Source organism: Equus quagga, chromosome 7 (genome assembly GCF_021613505.1).
Source record: "Equus quagga isolate Etosha38 chromosome 7, UCLA_HA_Equagga_1.0, whole genome shotgun sequence".
Classification (NCBI taxonomy): domain Eukaryota; kingdom Metazoa; phylum Chordata; class Mammalia; order Perissodactyla; family Equidae; genus Equus; species Equus quagga.
The window spans coordinates 15,601,859-15,620,136 of NC_060273.1; the positions used below are offsets into that span (position 1 = coordinate 15,601,859).

An 18,278-nucleotide genomic window follows, 5' to 3' on the forward strand; every position below is an offset into this window, starting at 1 on the left:
CACGAGCACAGCATCCAGCTTCTAGGGTAATGTTGACTGAAATGCTGACCCACGTGCACAAGTCAAGACCACAGTGATGGAGGTTCCTGAGGCTTTTCCTCTTCCGCCCACGCTGCTGGGAAGATGAAGAAAGGATCTGAGACACAGTGAGTTCTTTCTTGTAGGGGGAGGCCAGAGGGGACTCCAATGGAGTGCAAATCACGGGACAATCTGAGTAAAGAGGGAGAAAACCAGCTAAGCTCTCTACCACCTGGCTCCCTCCAAATTTTCCCCCAGTTATCGTTGGAAGGATTCCAAAAAACTTGGCATCATTTACTTCTAAGGAGGAGAACTGTGATGGCAGTGGGGGGGGGGGGGGCGTTCATTGGATACCCTTTAACAGCTTTCAGAACATCTTTCAGGTATTACCTGAACATTAAATAATAACATTAAAAAGATCAAAGAAAACATCAAAGCTTCTTTCAGGGTGGTGCTGTTACCTCTGTAGCACCCTTTCTGCATGACACGTTTCAGATATCACATTCTCTCATCTTCTGTGTGGCTTGCTGAGATATCAGGACCTGCCAAACCAGTTGCAGGATGGGCTCTATCCAGGTCACAGCTCCAGGGGCCTCTGTTTCTCTTATCCCAGCACTATCTTCTTTCTAGAGCACCCAGACCCTGAAGAGATGGGGGAGATAGAATGGTGCCCAGCACTGGTTAAAGAAGAATGACCGAAAAAAGTCATGACCCTGTCAAAAAGCTGGATCTTCGTTTCCATAAATACCCTGCTCTTCCAAACAAGTGCCCTTTCTCTGCTCTCTCCTCACCCTATCTCTCCTGCTGTGGGCAGATTGGCTCTTTTGGTGGACTGAAGGTTTAGTTAAAGGTAACTAAAATTGTGGGGCTGGCCCCATGACCTAGTGATTTAGTTCAGTGTGCTCCACTTTGGTGGCTGGGGTTCAGTTCCCAGGCAGGGATCTACACCACTCATTGGCAGCCATGCTATGGTGGTGGCCTACATGCAAACTAGAGGATGACTGGCAGAGATGTTAGCTCAGGGCAAATGTTCCTCATCAAAAAATTTAAAAAGCAACAAGTTAAATAAGAGGTTACTTCTGATCAGAGTTCATGCAGCTGGGTTGCTGTGCCCAGCCTGACTGTACCTTTGCTTGCTGAGGCAACATTCAGTCTCTGGACTCCACCTCTGCCCCTCACACGTGTACCTCTCAATCATTAATCCCTGCCTGGTAGTTTACCTGGACCCTGTGAGATGCATCCTCAGGCACAATCTCCGTGAATCTCTACTGCATCCTCGTGGTGATGTTGGATCCCTCCCAATTTTCAGATGAGGAGACTGAGGTTCAGAGTGGGCAGGGCACTCCACTAACAGAATCAGAACTCCACCTCGCAGCCTTTAGCTCTACAAGTTAGCTACACTCCCCATTCATCCTTGGCTACTTCCTTTTAGGTAAGATGACACTACTTGCACTTCCTTTTGAGTTTTCATTTTGGTCCCATCCCTACTCTTCTCCTCTGTAACTTTGTTCCATTCTTACCTGAATGTTTCTCAAACTTCAGTCATCCAAGCCTCACCTTCATTTTCTTTCTTTCTTTCTTTTTGCTATAACCATGCAAAAAAGTCTTATTTACTCAATATTTTCCTTTACATTGATTCTCTTCAAAAATTAAATAAAAAACCAAAAACTACGTTAGTTCAAATGAAACTCTGTATGCTACTGTCATTAAGAAATTAATTTTACTCTCCACAATGGAAGAACCTAAAAGTGAATACAGTGAAAGCACATCTTGTTTTTGTTATTAAACCCCTTCAGGGTATAGTCGCCTGTCAAATATTTGAGACTAGTCTGTTCTCTTTCTGTTAAAAAAGGGAATTGAGATTTTATCAGTTATTTATTGCTGTGATAATGTTGTGTCGCAATCCTCAAGTCTCAACGGCTTACAGCAACACACATTTATTTCTCACAGGTCTGCAGGTTGTCTGGGAGGCTCAGCTTCGGGCTATGTGTTGGGGTTATGTCTGCTCCATAAGGCTTTCATTCTGAGTCTGGTGGCTCTCCAGGGCATGCTCTTCTTATGGTGGATGGCAGATGCACCAAAATCAAGGCAAACTATGTAAGCACACTCGAAACTTCTGCTTGCATCATACCATTGGCCAAAGCAAGCTACACCATCAAGATCAACCTCGTGGAGCAGAGAACTGTATTCCTCCATTGAGTAGGGGTAGAAAGACATGAGTATAGAGTTAATATTTGCTGAATCACAAATAAACTCCACCACAAATGAGCGGAAGACACAGAAGGAGCAAACTAAACCTTTCTAATTGACTTAATTGAAGAGAACTAGAAAAGCACTGGCTTAACCCAATCATAATTCATGTGCTAGTGAGCTGAGCTCACTCTGATTCTGAACAAAATCAGGGTTCTTTTAGCAAAGAACAAGATGGCGTGGAGGTGGTGGTGGAGAATGGCCATTGGCCAGGTATATTTGCCTGCTAAGGCTGCTATAACAAAATACCACACACCAGGGGGTTTAACCAACAGAAATTTATTTTCTCACAGATCCGGAGGCTGGAAGTCCAAGATCAAGGTGCTGGCAGGGTTGGTTTCCTCTTGGCTTGCATATGGCCATCCTCTTGCTGCCTCTTCATATGATTGACCCTCTGTGCACACACCCATGGTGTCTTTCTGTCTGTCCTAATCTCCTCTTCTTATCAGGACACCATGATATTGGATTAGAGCCCACCCTAATGGCCTCTTTCTAACTTAATTATCTCTTTAAAGGCCCTATGTTCAAATACAGTCACATTCTGAGGTACTACAAGGAGTTAAGGCTTCAACATATGAAATTTGGGTGACACAATTCAGTCCACACGAGTAGGAGGAAAACATTTGCCACACTTGGTCAAGTACCTCCCTCCCTCAAAAGTTGCCTCCTTGATTCTGTGTCTTTTCTTTTGTTCCTCTTCCTTTCAATTAATGTTTATTAAGAAGAGTAGACTGCATTAGCTGTTTCTGTCTCTTTCCATTCCTCATCCTTCACTGATAACCCACAGCCACCAGTTTTCTACTCTTAACTACTCTATTGAATCTTTGGTTTTTTTTGGAAACAAGTTTTCTGATGTTCTTGCTGCCAAATGCAACGTATTCTTTTCAGTTCTGAGTCTTTGCTATTCTTGGTAATGATAAACAACTCTTGAATTGCTCTCTTTCATCTTTCTGTGTTCATACCCTGACTTTTCTCAGTCTTCTTTCCCAACGTTCTCCATGGAATTCCCTTTGTCTTTCTTCTGTTTAAACATTATTGTTCTCTAAGGACTTATCCTCATCAACAATTCCTCTCCTTCCAAATGTACACTGTCCATCTCTCTCTCTCTCTCTCTCTCTCTCTCTCACTGTCAATAATTTTATAAACCACTTTTAAAATCTTGACCTCTCCCCTGAGTTCAAACTTAAATATCCAACTGATTACTAAACATATGCTAACCTCCACATTCCATAGATAACATAGATAAATTAACATGACCACAACTGGATTCAATGTTCCTCCCTCCAAATCTGTTCCTCTCAGAAAATATTATAACCACCTACCCCAGTTTACCTGATCAAAAAAAACCTGAGACATCATCCTTCAGTGCCGCCTTTCCCTTAACCCCATCTACATAATTTAGTTGCTAAGTCATCAAGTTCCGGGGAGAAGGAATTCTTTTAAGTATTTCTCAATTTCTCCTGTAATACATTCGCCACTCAGCTACCAAGGTAATCGCTTAGAAATGCATTGTTGACTGAGTTCGTTACTCTCCAGATGAAGTCCAAACTCCCTATCATGTGATATAACGACCACCCCTCTGTCATTTCACAACTTGAACCTGATGTTGAAATAATAGTGAATGTCAGCTGAGGTGACTCCCCGTCTCCAGGGTAAGTTCCTCCTTTTATGTGTGGATAACTGCAGCCAGCCTGGGACTTTAATAGACTAGAAAGGCTTTTACCAGACAAGGACACGAAGGACGAGGTGGTCTATCTTTACCTCATCCTGAAAAAGACAAGAGAAGGTTATTTAACTGTAGTCACAGTAAGCAAACCTTTCAGCCAGTCTGAAAGGTACTGGCTGAATATCGTGATTGCTTTTACAAGCCATTTGGAGAAGGGGATGGAGCAGAGAAGAGCCAGATCCTTTTCTTTGGGTAGGTCATAGACTTCCCCTAAAGTTATGGGTTCCCAACACCAATCATTCCTGAGCCTGGAGAAAGTAAGGAGAGTGTGGACTGGGCACTGAGTAAAGGCATATGACTAAAAACAGTCTCGCTATAGGATAAAGATAGCAGTGAAAGTGTCAGGATGAGCAATCTGCTAGATTTTAAATTCTTGGAGGTTGTCAGTTAAATGATACTCCTTTAACCATTGATAAATCCAGACAGTAAAAAACAAAGTTTTTCTATTTGATTAGCAGATTGCATTTCTCTACTAGGCCAAACAAAACTCTGGCATATTTAGTGGACTCCAGGAGGAGTATATCACAGTATCTCCACATTCTAGTGGATGTTTTAAAAGACGGCTGTAAGAGAATTGCTTTGTCAAGGGCCAGAAGAGCAGGAAAGCAGATTGAAGGCGTGCATGGGCATGGTAGGCAGACAGGCGTATGTGGGAACCTGACGCTGTGTGACTTTGAGGAATATCACTTAATCTCTCCAAGTCTTAGTTTCCTCCTCCGCTAAGGAGGACAAATAATAGTGCCTGAATCAAGGGTGACTATGGACCTTAAGCGGGATTAATATATGAGTTTGATTGGCATAGTGCCTGATACTTGGCAAGTGCTTGATAAGTGATTGATATTATTATTACCATTGTTGTTATTATTACTCAGCATTTTTAAGAAGAGTCATAGACCCTCAGAGATCCTTTTCTTTCTTCGCCAGCTCACTTGAATCTGCTAGGTATGTTCACACTCCATCTCTGGGTTATGGTGAAGCCCTCATAGTCCTCACCTCCCTCCCTCTTCTGGACTCGTGGTTTGGGGTCCTAGAGGCCCCAGGAACTGAGTCTGTGGTTCATTCTTCACCAATGCCACTCCACCCATCTTTGTTTTCCCCGAAGACAACCCTCAGGGTCTTGATTTTAAAATGATTTTATTACTTGATTCCAGAAAGAGGAGAAACCACCTCAAACATGAGCCATTGGGGGAAGGGACACCTTTTTGAGGCGCCCATATTGTTCTCACAGTTATGACACGAGGTCTGCAGATGCCACATCGAGATGAAACACGACAGGATTTATAAAATGGCTAGGACAGTGTCTGGCACGTGGCAAATGCTCAATAAATGGTGGTTCCCCTCCACTGCTCATGACCACCCTAAGGTTCGGGTTGTCATGGGAATGACATCGCCATCCCAGCTGCATACACAAGCTTCTCTGTATGGAGGTCTTGTCCCAGGAGTGAGATGGGATACCCTGGCCTTTCAGTTTTCTGCTTGACTCTGTCACTGTCTCTTTGTCTATCTATGGGAGTAATTATGTTCCCCGCCCTCCTCTCTCCCTCCCATCCTTCCTGTCTTTCATCATTTTCTTTATCAGTTTCTCTTACTATTTTTATCCAGCTCTTTCTTTTCTTTTTTCTCCTTCTTCCCTCCCTCCCTTCCTCTCTTCCTCCCTCCCTTCCCCCCTTCTTCCTTCTCTTCCTTTCCTTCTCTCCAAGTCTTTCTATCTTTCCTCATTCCCTCCAGTCCACCTTCCCTCCCTCCTTCTTTTCTTTCTCAGTTGCTCTCAATATTTTAATCTTTCTCTTATTTTTCTTTCTTTTTCCTCTGTTCGCCTCTCCTTTCTTCCATCTCATTCCTTCCTTTTCTTTTTTCAAGATCTAACATGGAGAGCTTTTGAGCTCATAACCAAGGAAAGACAAAAATCACATGAGTTTCTTGTCATAAAGAATGTCATATCCCCAGATGAAGACAGAAGACCCAAAGGGAAATGGAAGCGGAAGAAGGGCAGGATGCAAAGGAAAGGCCCCTGCAGGTCCCACTGAGCCCCAGTTTGCCCAGACCTCTTCCATTCCTTGTCTCAAAGCTTCATCTGCTGGGTTTTCCCTGTGACAGTCTTGGGCAGGTCCAAGACAAACTCCACCTGTCGGGAAAAATCAGTGCAGAGTGGGCTGTCCATGACTCTAATGAGGTTGGATTTTTCAGAGGAAAAACAGGTTGAGGGGAAGCTTTTGAGGCTGGAGGCTCCAGGTGAGTGAGGCCTGAGCCTGGAAAACTCCCAGGGAATCCCCCTGTGCAATAAGAAGCTTCAGAAAGTCCTCTGGGACAAGGACAAGAGAAGAATGGCTAGAACTGGACACAAAGGTCAGTCAACTGATCTCTGACATTCTCTAGGACCGGGGAGAAGCAGTACGGTGAACACAACATGACATGTTAGACACCTGAGCTTTGACATCAGACTCTCTGGGCTCTAGTCTTTCCTCTACCACTTGCCTCACTTTGATAAGGTCACTTGGCTTTTATGAAACTCAGAGGATAACAACAACTTTGTTGAGTTCTTGTGAGGTCAAAATGAGATTCCGAGGCTAAATTGTTAGTGGTTAAAAGTGTAATCTGGGGGCTGGACAGCCTGTATCCAAATCTTGGCCCTGCCACTTACCAGCTGTGTGACCTTGGGCAAGTTATATAGCTTCTCTGAGCCTCAGTTTCTCATCTGTAAGATGAGGGGTTGTTGTGAGGATTAAATGTGTTAATATTTGTGAAGTGCTTGGAATAAGGCCTGGCACATAGAAGCACCAGATAAGGTCTATTATTATGGGGCTATTTGGATTCCACTGCTGTTTGGCATTTGTCAGAATCCAATCCTGGACCCGAAGAATAAGGAGGAATTTGAGCCAAAATATAGAGCCCCTGAGCCGTGGGGTTTACAATGAGAATACGGGGAAGACGAAAGACTCTCTCTAATACAAGCGTTGTAGAAACAGGCCCAGATGGAGTCTAACAGAGCCTGGTGTATGTGTAGGGAAAGGCTAAGGTGCAGAGGTGTGGGTCAATGTCCAAGCACATTTCTGTCGGAAGTTGACAATGTCAAACCTCTGGCAGGTAAGGGACATGTCACTCAAGGAAATCTAGGAAACACTAGGCAAATGGGGCTCCAAAGAAATCCTCTATTGAGACAACTCTGTGTGCCAAACACAGAACTAAACTATGCTATATATGAATTCATTTCATTTCCCGTGAAGTAAGTATGACGATTGGATCTCCATTTTATAGATGTGCAAACTGTAGATCGGAGAGGTTAAGCAAATCATTTGGGCTCATGGTCCCCAGTCTTTATTTTCCTCTCTTCTCTTGTATCTAGCTTCTCTCCATCGGTCTCTATTGTCCTGGGGATATGAGGTGAGCCTGGTCTCAACCTACAGTCCTGCCTACTCATCCAATAAGCCACTTGAGAGAGAGCTGGAGTCCTGACCTTTATTATCCTCAATTTCTCCTTTTCCCCTGCCCTGGATATCTGGAGGAATAATTGAGGGGATATACAGTTGGTGGCTGTGGTGGAATTCTTAACACTGATTTTGCTTTATCCCAGATGATGACACCCTCTGATCCCTTCTCTCTTGGCCCTCATCCTCACCGCAGGCAGTGAAGGTATTTGTAGTCCTGGCCCCGCAGTTTCTGTCCCATGACCTGGACCAGCTCACCAGGGAGCTGCAGCAGCATGTGAAGTCAGTGACAGCCCCGTATAAGTACCCGAGAAAGCTAAGGCCTCTGAGCTCCCATCCTTCCCAAACTTGAAGAAGTGGGGCTGGTTCTGCTCTTGTATTTCTCATCTTCAGCCTGAGAAAAGGCCTCTAATTCCAACTTTCTGCCTAGCTATGACCAAGAAAGCCCAAAAGGACAATCCAGCAACTGTCCAGATGCCTGAAAATTGGCCTTAGCCTTTAACTCACTCTGAACTGAAAGTCGAATGCTTCCATGGGAACAAGTTCTGGCCAATACCTGGCCTACAGTCCCACTCTCTGCACCGAGGTCTTGCTATATTATTCAGGATTCTCTCAGTTGCAAGGGACAGAAATCCAGCTTGAAGTTTATTGCTCACACAATTGGTAAGTCCCAGGAGTAGGTGAAGCTTTTCTCATGACTTGTAACAGGCATTCAAATGATGTGGCCAGGGATGTCTCTTTCAACCCTTGACTCTCCTTCTTTCTGTATTGGCTTCATTTCTTGAAATGCTCTCCCTTTGTAATGGCCTCCAGAAGCTCCAAACATACAGTTTTAGTGGCTTAGCAGATCCTAGGAGAAAAAGAGCATCTTTTTCCCCAAAGGCACCAGCAAAAGTCTTCAAGTCGATTCTCTTTGGACAAATTCAGGTCATGTGTCCATCTTAAACCAATCCCTGTAACCAGGGGTTGGGATACTCTGATTGGCCAGTTCTGGGTCATGTGATCACCCCCCCTCCCCCGCCCCCCCAAGCAACTGCAGGAAGGATGGGAGAGAGAGCTGCCCTACACCCTTAACATGGACTGAGTGAGGGAGGGGTGGCTCCCTACAGGAAAGTGGAAATGCTCCTACCAGAAAAGGCAAAAAGCATAGAATCCACTAAACTTGTTTTCAGCTGTTTTAATACTGGAGCAGTGAACTAAGGCTTGGGGGTTGACATGGAAGGGGGACCCAGTTTTTGGAGCTGGGTATAAGATAGGAGTTTCCCCCAGGGAAAGAAAAACGTTTTCCTTTTTTGAGTCTGGGGTAGAAGGTGAGAGCAACCACGTTAAGCCTAAAGCCCCCCAGATCCTATGTAACCTGGATGCTCACTGACACGTTGTCAGCACAGGCTAATTGTCATAGGCGGGTTTTCTGAGAAGCAGACTCTGGGAAGGAGATTAACCTGCAAGAGGTTTGTTAGGGAGTGCTTTGGCGTCAACACCTGGGGAAGGAGATGGAAGGGAAGGGAGTGGGATTGGTCAGAAGGTCAAGCTGTACTAGGATGTAGTTGCACTATGAGGCCTCAGCTGACCCCATGGGGAGTTCTGAAGCTCGGACAACCTTTCAGAGTTTCCTGAGCAGGTGGATGGGGTAAGGGGTGGGCCTTTATAGCCCCAGGTGGGTCAGGCATGGATGCAGCTTGCCCTGGGAAGGGGGTGTGGTGCTAGGAGAGACAGCTCTCCTTAGCTGTGCACTCCCCAAAGAGGTCTGGCAGTGGGGGAGTAAGCCTTTTATTCCTGAGGGGGGATCTTAGCACATTAAAGAGTCCTTCACACCGATTTTCCGCCTCAAACTGATAGAGAGGCAGTATAGCACAGCCTCTGGAATCAGACTGTTGCATTCAAAATCCATCTCGTCACTTACTTACTCAAGAATCTCTCTGTACCTCAGTTTCCTTATCTGTAAAATGGGGATAATGATGTTATTCCTTCACAGGCTGTTAAGAAGAAGAGTTGATATTTGTAAGGCATAAGGCACTTAGAAGAGTGACTGGCGCATAATAAGCATTGAATAAGTATTTGAAAAAAAGACTAGAAATCCCATCACACCAAGCATATGAATTTTGAGCTGTAACTGAATATTTAGGAGGATCCAGTGGAGGGGGTCCTATCACACAGTGTCACAGTGTCTTACTCAATAGCTGCGTCTCTTTTTACAAGTCTCTCCTCTAGAACGCCCTGGGCAGCAGGTTCTTTCCACCTCCTCCCTCCTTCCAGGGACCATACCCTTCTGCTCCCGTCTTCATGATGTGCAGAGTAAAGCCTTCTTCCTAGCATTAAACCTGGATCTCCCTTGTGGCTTCCTTCTACCCTCTACGTGCCAAAAAGTAAATATTTTAGGTTATACTGTCCTTGTTGTATACTCTGCCCTGGTAGTGTGAAAGCAGCTAGAGACAATTGTAAATGAATAGGTGCGGCTGTGTTTCAATAAAACTTTATTTACAAAAATAGGAGGAGGGATGGATTTTTCCCAGAGGCTTTAGTTTGCCATTCCCTGCTCTACCCCACTGTGGTTTTTATGAACTCCTTCCTCAAGAAAGTCAGTCTTGCCTTATGAAAGATTCCCACATCCGCTACGAAGATACTTTCTCCATATCAGTATCCCTATTGTTATTATTTTTATTAAACCCAAGACCATCTGACTCCTAGACCAATGCCCTGGCAAGCTGAACCATATAATGGGAAGCCTCAGGGAATTGTCTTCATCATCCATATATTTGGATTCAGGAATACTAGAGATGGTGGGGTCCTTGATATGAAACAGTCCTTTTCACAGGTGAGAAAAGCGAGATTAGAGAGATTTTATAGTTCCCCTAAGGACACACCAACAGGAAATGACTGAGGTGGAATTCAAAACCAGGTTTCTTGTCCCCTAGATGTCTATTCTCTCCAGTTCAGACTAGTGACCACAGCTAATATTTTTGAGGGGTTAGAAGGGAGCCTATTTTGCTAAAAGGGAGGAGAGGCTGCAAAATGATGGCTACATAACACAACATCACCTGCCATTTATTGAGCACTTGCTGTATCCCCAACCACCCTGCAGAGTTAGGTGACCAGATTTTTTATTTTCTAAATGGGACCACTTTTGAGAGTAATGGGACATTCTTTAAAAGTATTTCTGGAACACCAGGAATAAATTAGGACTCTCCAGACAAACCAGAATGCATGGTCACCTTACCTCTGAGGACACTCATTACCTTCTGTCTGCTCCCCGACAGACACTGCCTCCCCTGCAGCCTTCCAAAATGAAAGCTATTGTTTTTCTGATGCACATTGTCACAGGCGAAGTGGTGAGGTTGGTGTCCTCCACGCCACTTCCAAACCATCTTTCCTCCTCCTACCTTCAACAACTCCAGACCCTGGGGAGCCCACGCCTTTGGACCTTAGATTACCTGATCTCACTCCCTGTTGCTGTTCTCTGATCACTTCCCTCTCACCCTCTGAGGACTTCAGCTCCTCACTTGCCCTTCTTCCATACTCTGCCATCATTTCCAGTGACGTCCATATCCAAAACCCTGGTCTTTTCTCCCACAATTGGTGTGTCCATGCCATCTCAGCCACTCACTCTTATGGCCACACTCTAGAGATGGCAGCCCCTCTGAAAGCCTGGTTTCAAGCTTCCCATACTCTTAGATCCCTTCTCTAGTTGTCACATGGCTGCAATTCCTTATCCTTTTCATGGCCCCCAACCTTCTGATCCCATTCCACAATCTTTTTAGTGCCCTCCTTTGTGAATTTGGACTCCATGGCTCATCTCTCTGGTCATGACCCCCTTAGCTCCCGTATCCCCTCCTCCTCCTACCTCCTCTACATCCTGTAGAATTTACCAGGCAAAGTCACAACCTTGGTTGAACCTACTTACTTTCCGTACTGTCGATGCAAATAACCAATAACCAATCTATAGATAAGATAAATAAGGTGAGTTTTACCTGAGCCAGAGTGAGGATTATAACCCAGGAAGGCCTTAGAAAGTGTTCTGGAGAAGCATGGTTTTCAGTATAGTTTTATATCTTTTTAGAACAGAAGACACACCCAAGATACATTTTCATCAAATGCAAAGAGGTATTTAGTTGCAAATTAGCAAGTCAACATGAAATCAGTTGGGAAAGGGACTAATCAGGGAGTTACCAATAGGACATTACCAATAGGGTGTTACCAATAGGATGTTACCAATTGGGTGTAGGAGGGGAAGTGTGCATTCTTATCCTAAGAGAGTGCATTTTTTAATGGTTAAAGCAGATGTACAATGTATATTTGATAGGCCACAAGTCAGGCTTCTTTACTTCAAGCCGAATCAGTTTTGAACCCAAATATTTACCCTATACACTTCAATGTGTGAAAATCTCTTGTCCCTACTGCTTCCAGGCCTATCCTGGAGAAAAAGAACATCACCGTGAGGCAGGCTGGCTTCATGGAATCACAAACCAAACCTCCCATGGGCACTTAGAAATGTCCTAACATCTCTTTGTAAGTTTCTCTTAGTGTGTTCATTCTCTTAATCTCTGAATCTATTTCTCTTCATACCCCATTCCTACTTTCAGTCTCAGCTGAGTACTTGACTCGTGTATCACTAATAAAATAGAAGGCTTCACGCAGAGGACCCTTCACTTTCCATCCCCCATCTACAAATGTACCTGGAGCTCTACCCATCCTCTCTCTTCCCTCCAGTTATACCTCAGAACATGTCCGTCTCCATCTCCACGACCAACAGGTGCTCTTGTGCTCTTACAATAAAGATGAGCATCCTTCACATGAGTGATGAGATCTGCCTGATCTGGCCCAATCCTAATTCTCCATCATGTTCACCAGTTCCCATCTCCCATGCCCAGCCCCCATTCCCCTTTATGCTCCCTTTGAAAGAATCTTCAAGTCCTTTCCAGAGGCTGGGGTGGGAATGAGGGAAGGCAATGTAGGAGATAAGGCTGGTGATCTAAGCAGACCTGACAGCAACGACTTCTTTGTGTATTAAGGATTTGGTATCCTAAGAACAATGGGAAACTACATTTGCACGGTGAAGGCAGACCTCTGCCTGTAGGAGAATAAAGGCATGTAGAGGATTAGGAGGCGATGCAGAGAGAACACTAGGAGGCTATTCCAGTGATCTAGATGAGAGAGGAAGGCTTCCCGGACTAGGGTAGTAGCAGTGCAGACAGAGAGAGGGGTGTGGATTCAAGAGATAGTCAGGAAGCAATGGTTGCAAAGAAAAATATAGGTTCTGAAATTTATACCACTTCATTCAAAGAGAAACAAGAGCTTGGTTCATTCTTTCATTCATTCATTCACAAAATATTTATCAAGGTCCTGGTGTGTACCAGGCAGTGGATACTCAATGATAAGGGAAGAAAAGTCTCATGTGACATTCTTTCTAGTGTGGTAAAGACACATTAATCAAATAACCAGAAAAATAAATATAAATGATACACTTGAATAAGAGATACAAGGACAAGTACCAAGTGTTGTGAGAATGTATGGGAGCAGGATCTGACCTCGTCTGGATGAGAGTCAGGGAAGTCCTACCTTGAGGTCATTCTAAACGGTAAATCTGAGTTAACCAGATGGAGAAGGGAATGCAGGAACAAGGTGGGGAGGCCCTCCAGGCAGAGGAACAGCACAAGCCTTCTGCACCCCTTTGGGTTACGGAAGACCAGTATAGCTAAAGAACGCAAGGGATGGTGACGAGTTTAGAGAGGTTGGCAGGAACCAAAGTGTGATACAGATCTTAAAGGTCATGTAAATTATCTTGGTTTTGATGATCAGAGTAATTGGGGACAGCTAATTTTTTGTGGGCAGAACAAACTAAGTAAGACATTAAAGACATGAACCCCACTCTCATCTAAGAATTCCAAGAATCGTGTCTTTGAAATGCTAGAACCTGTCCCAGGTTGGAGCCCTGCCTCCTCCTCAGTCGTCTGATCCCAACTGGCCCCGGACAATCCAGGCTTGACATCAAGTCATGATCCATCTCAGCATTTCAAGCTCTTTCCAAGTCTCTTGTAACAACAAGAGAAAACTTTCCATTGTTTCCAGTCAGGGCTGGGAGCCCCAACTGCCAACCCCTTTCCAGAGACTCTCAGACCTCTCAAATTTGCTTCCTAGAACCATCAATCCAGTGAAGAGATTCCAAAATATTGGGACCAGAGGCTGGTTAAGCAGCTTCTTGGGAAGAATTTCAATGTCGTCGTCTTTGACAAGGAGAGGGACGTATTTGTGATGTTCTGTAAGTACTTCCACAGAGGCCACGGGAGGCAACAGCCCTGACATTACAAGTGTGGTTCCTGAATTCTTGGGCACCAAAATCTCCAAAATCTATCAAAGCACCATGCCACAAATGGTCTTCAGATACCCAAAGAGTTTGGACCAAGATGCTAATCAGCTACAGCGCAACCCTCCTCAAAAATCGAATTCTGGGAATGGGTAAAATACCTTCCACTTAATCCAGGCCTGTGACTATTTATAACAATAATAAAGCTGATGGCTAACACTGACTGAATGCCATGGTACGCCAGGCCTTGTGCTGAGCCATTCTCTAGGTTATCTCATTTAATCCTCACAACATACTTTTGAAAGTAGCTACTATTGTTGCTCCCACTTTACAGACGACTAAACAGAGTCCCAGGGAGGAGAAGAAACTTTTCCAAAGTCACGCAGCTAGTAAGTGCTTGAACTGGCATTGAAACCTAAGCAGCCTGACTGCAGTGCGTATGCTGGTAACAGCTGGACTGAATCCCCCCGCTTCTGGCTTTATGTGACTTATCAAATGTGCTGTATTTAACCTACCTGAGCTGGTGTGGCCAAACTGGGGACCCGAATCATGCATGTAAAGGACTTGGCACAGTGTCTGGCATGTTGTAAGCACTTGATAAATGACAGCTATCATTGCTATTATTATTCCTATTGTTATAATTATTTCCAGTGCTCACCTAAGGACTCTGGCCCCTTCCCCAGTTTCTGATTTGCATGTGAGAGCCAAAGCCAGGGACCCTGTCTCCCAGCCTGAGACGCAGAGAAGGGTGACAATGAAGCTGCTTCAGACATCTCTTTTATTTAACACGCAGTTACCATTTATTGAGCCCGTACCATGAGCCAGACATGAGCTTGCGGTTTACACACCTGCTCTCATTGCCTCCTCAAAACAAGCCTCTTAGGAAGGGCCAGCGAATTGCCCCACGATACAGAACAGGGAACCCAGCCTTACAGAGGTTAACTGCCTTAGCCCAGGCCACACTGTAAGTAAGCTGCAGGGCAAAAAGTTCAATTCGAGCTCTGATCCCATCACTTCCTGGGGGGTGAAAGGAGGGCTGGATTGCATCACGCAGGCCTTTTAAATCTCACTGAAATGGACTCTCATCCACAGGGTGCAGTGTTTAAGGTCTGCGTGGCTAAATAACCATGATCTGCTGCCTTTAAATGAGAGGCTGCAGTGGCCCTTTCTGTACTTACCTGACACCTGGAGTTATGCGAGTGCCCACTTGGTTCTGGGGAAAGGCAAAAGCAGCCTCATTTTCTTGGAAGCAGGATGTCACATTGTCAATGGGACTGCGGCCATTATGTTTCCTCCTGCTCCAACTCAGCGCCCATTCGGCTCCAGGGGAGCTGCGGAGCCGCTGCTGGGAGAGCAGGTGGCCCTGGAGGCACTTGGTTTGTAAAAGGAGGGGTGATCATCCAAATTTGGAGTGTCCAGGGCCTCTGAGGCCACTCCTCCTGCACAGCCAGAAACTAACGGAACGACCAGCAGGCAAGTTTCAATTTCCCTTCCGTGTTGGAGCTGGTCCCTGATTTCTCTCCGGAGGGCTGGGTGCCTGGGCCAAAATCAAAGCTCAGGGAACTATCCCACAAGGAAGTCCAGTGTCTCCTTTCCAGGGGTAGTGGCACTTGTCACAACCTCCTCGTCACTTCACGGCCGGATTCTCTCCACCAGACTGAAAGGCAGTATGGTATAATGGTCAAAAGTCAAAGCAACCTGTCTTCAGATCTCCCTTCCTCTGCTTAACTCACTGGGTGACCTTGGGCTACAAGTTTAACCTCCATTGGAAAACTTATGTTGTCGCACACAGAGACACACATGCTTTCTGGCAGAACATGAGGAAGCACCCAGCATAAATATTTTTCTTGGTTTTCTTCTTCATCTGGAGTGAAAAGCTATGTTAAAGGAAAAATAAGGAATAGAAGAAAATGTCCCAACATGCTAAAAGAGTTAGTATCTTGGTGAAAGGAGAATAGGTTAATATTTTTCTGATTTATTTAATAGTTTCAGGTACTATGTTTGAAATGTAAAATAACCTAATATATAATTAAAAGACACAAGGAGTGCCATTTGCAAAGCAGCAGAACCATTAGTAGAACACAGTGATGGTGTTTATGGGGAGTGTCAGCTTTCAGAGTCCTCATTAGTGTGAGCCTGCGCAATGGCCCCTCTCTTCCAGATGCAACCTGGTCTGAAAAGTGCAGGGCGCTATTCCCAGTGTTGGAGGAGTTGGGCAGAAAATATCAAAACCACTCCACAGTCACCATCGTCAAGATCGACATCACGGCAAATGATATTCAGCTGATGAACCTGGACTGGTACCCCTTCTTCAGGCTCTTCCCCACCGACTCTCAACAAGTGAGGGGCTCTTAGGGCTCACATAACTGGAAATGTTGTGTCATTAGCGCAGACTCAGTTTCTCCCTATCTGCAGCTCTGCCTTCTATTAAATCAGATTCCTTCTCAGCTCCAATGACCCTCTCATGTTCGTGTTAAAGAGTGTTTTCCTTTAGCTTCCACAAAAGTCTCAAGACTCAGATGGGGTCCAGCTTAGGTCAGTTGCTAGTCCCTGACCCAATCATTGTGGATGGAGGAATTTTTATTATCCTTCTCTTGGAGCCATGGTAATGGAGGCTCAGAGAGGTTAAGCAACCTGCCCACTATACTCAGGTGGTTAGGAATGGAATGGGACTCTGGATTTACCTATGGAGCAATCCTTGCAGGAAGAGGCTACCATTTTGACCCTGTTCTGTTTCCTTCCTAGGCTGTACCGTATAAGGGAGAACACACCATGAAGGGCTTTTCAGACTTTCTGGAAAGTCAAATCAAGACCAGGCTTGAAGATGAAGATGAGGTAAGGTGAAAAAGCAGCACCCTGGGTTATTCTTTCCCAAACAGAATCATCAAGACCTCAATGGACTAGGAAAGAGTATGCCAAGAATTCCATTATTCTTGTGCACTCTGGAGATACCTGAAGATGGCTGAGCAACCATCCAGTTTGGATGATTTTATTTCAAAGGCACTTACTACAAGGAAGCAGAAACAGCAGACTTTAGAAACACTCGGAGGGGCAAAGGCTCTGAGGTCTCACACAGCTCCCAAGGCTGCTTCCCTGGGTCCACTGTTCCTGAGTTGGTAACCAGATGTCTTGATGGCATACTGCCCTGTAGCATTATTCTCTTGATGGATGGGATGACAATCCCCATTCTCTCTTAATCCTGTTCATGCCTCAGTGAGGCCATCTGCTGGAAGGTGCCATCTGTATTAGTTAGGACCCTTCAGTTACCAATGTCAGAATCACTACTCTTGGACTTAAGCAACAATGGGAATTTATCCTATATAACTGGTGGAACATCAGGTATGGGTGGATGCAGAAGCTCAAACTCGTTTTCTGTCTCCCCATCTCTGTTTTCCTCTATGTTGGCTTCATTCCAATGTAGTCACCTCCCCCATGAAGCGTCAAAGATTGCCCCACAGATCTAAACTAATATCCTTCCAGCTTAGAAAGAAAGCACCTACTTCTTAGTAGTCCTAGCAAATGTCCTGGACAGGCACCTAATTATCGAGGCCTGGGTCACATGCCCAGCCCTGGAGCCAGGCATGGGGGCAGCCATATCTGTGGACTTAAGAGTGGAGGAAGGCTGGTTCCCCAAAGGCCCTGTTCTTGGAGGGGCAAAATCACAGCTGAGAAAGTCCCCACCCAAGCCAAATGAACCTTTGCATCTAAGAGGATCACTCAGGTGCCTCTCTCTGGGCACTTCCAGAAAAAGTGGCCTTGGCAATTATAATCACAATTATCACATATTTCTTGCCTCTTTATCTTCCTTCTTCCTTTCCTCCCTCCCTTCTTTTCTTGAATAGCTATGGTCTATTGGACAAAGTGAAGTGATAGAAGAGGAGGTATTAGCTGAGGAAGAAGAGGTACCTTTTATGCAGAAAGAGTTACCTGAGCAGAAGCTGCCTGAGCTGGAGAATGGGACCAAGCCGGAAGAGCCAGCTGAACAGAAGGAAACAGCTCAGAAGGAGGAAAGGGTGGCTAAGCCAAAAGGACCTCCAAGACAAGAGAAGAAACCACGAGTCAAGGAAGAACTGTAGCTTCTCCAAAGCCAGGAGGGAAGGTGCCCATTTTCCAGGTCCTGGCATCAGTTTCTAAGTGGAGCTACTCCAATAAAATTATATATCATTGTGGTGGGTGGGTGGGGGCTGGATAATAAAAGCCCCTGAGTGTCTTTGGCTCTGCTTTATTCATTAGTTCACACTTTTTCCTGGTTGGTGCTGCCTTAGAAGAGCTGTTTGGCCTGGAATTCAGACATGGCTGCAAGGGAAGCCATAATAGCCACCTTTGATGAGTGTTTACAACAGGCTGGGCATTCATCTAGTTCCCACAACATCACTGGGAGCTAGGTCTCATTATCCCCATTTTACTGATGAGGAAAGTGAGGCAAAGAGAGGTGAAGCAACCAGTCAGGATCACACAGGGCCGGCCTGGTGGCGCAGTGGTTAAGTTCACACATTCAGCTTTAGCAGCCCGGAGTTCGCTGGTTTGGATCCTGGGTGTGAACATACATATCACTTGT

General features: G+C 45.2%; 1 protein-coding gene across 1 annotated transcript in view; it reads left to right on the plus strand.

Moving 5' to 3' along the window:
• LOC124241981 (uncharacterized) overlaps positions 1–17,885 on the plus strand; it is a 136,257-nt gene extending 118,372 nt beyond the window's left edge. Inside the window, exons 3-4 of the mRNA XM_046666401.1 lie at positions 16,466–16,555; positions 17,563–17,885. Coding sequence (XP_046522357.1) covers positions 16,466–16,555; positions 17,563–17,796 — 324 coding nt within the window. The 3' untranslated portion in view covers positions 17,797–17,885. The remainder of the gene's footprint in view (positions 1–16,465; positions 16,556–17,562) is intronic.
• Positions 17,886–18,278: the final 393 nt, after the last annotated feature.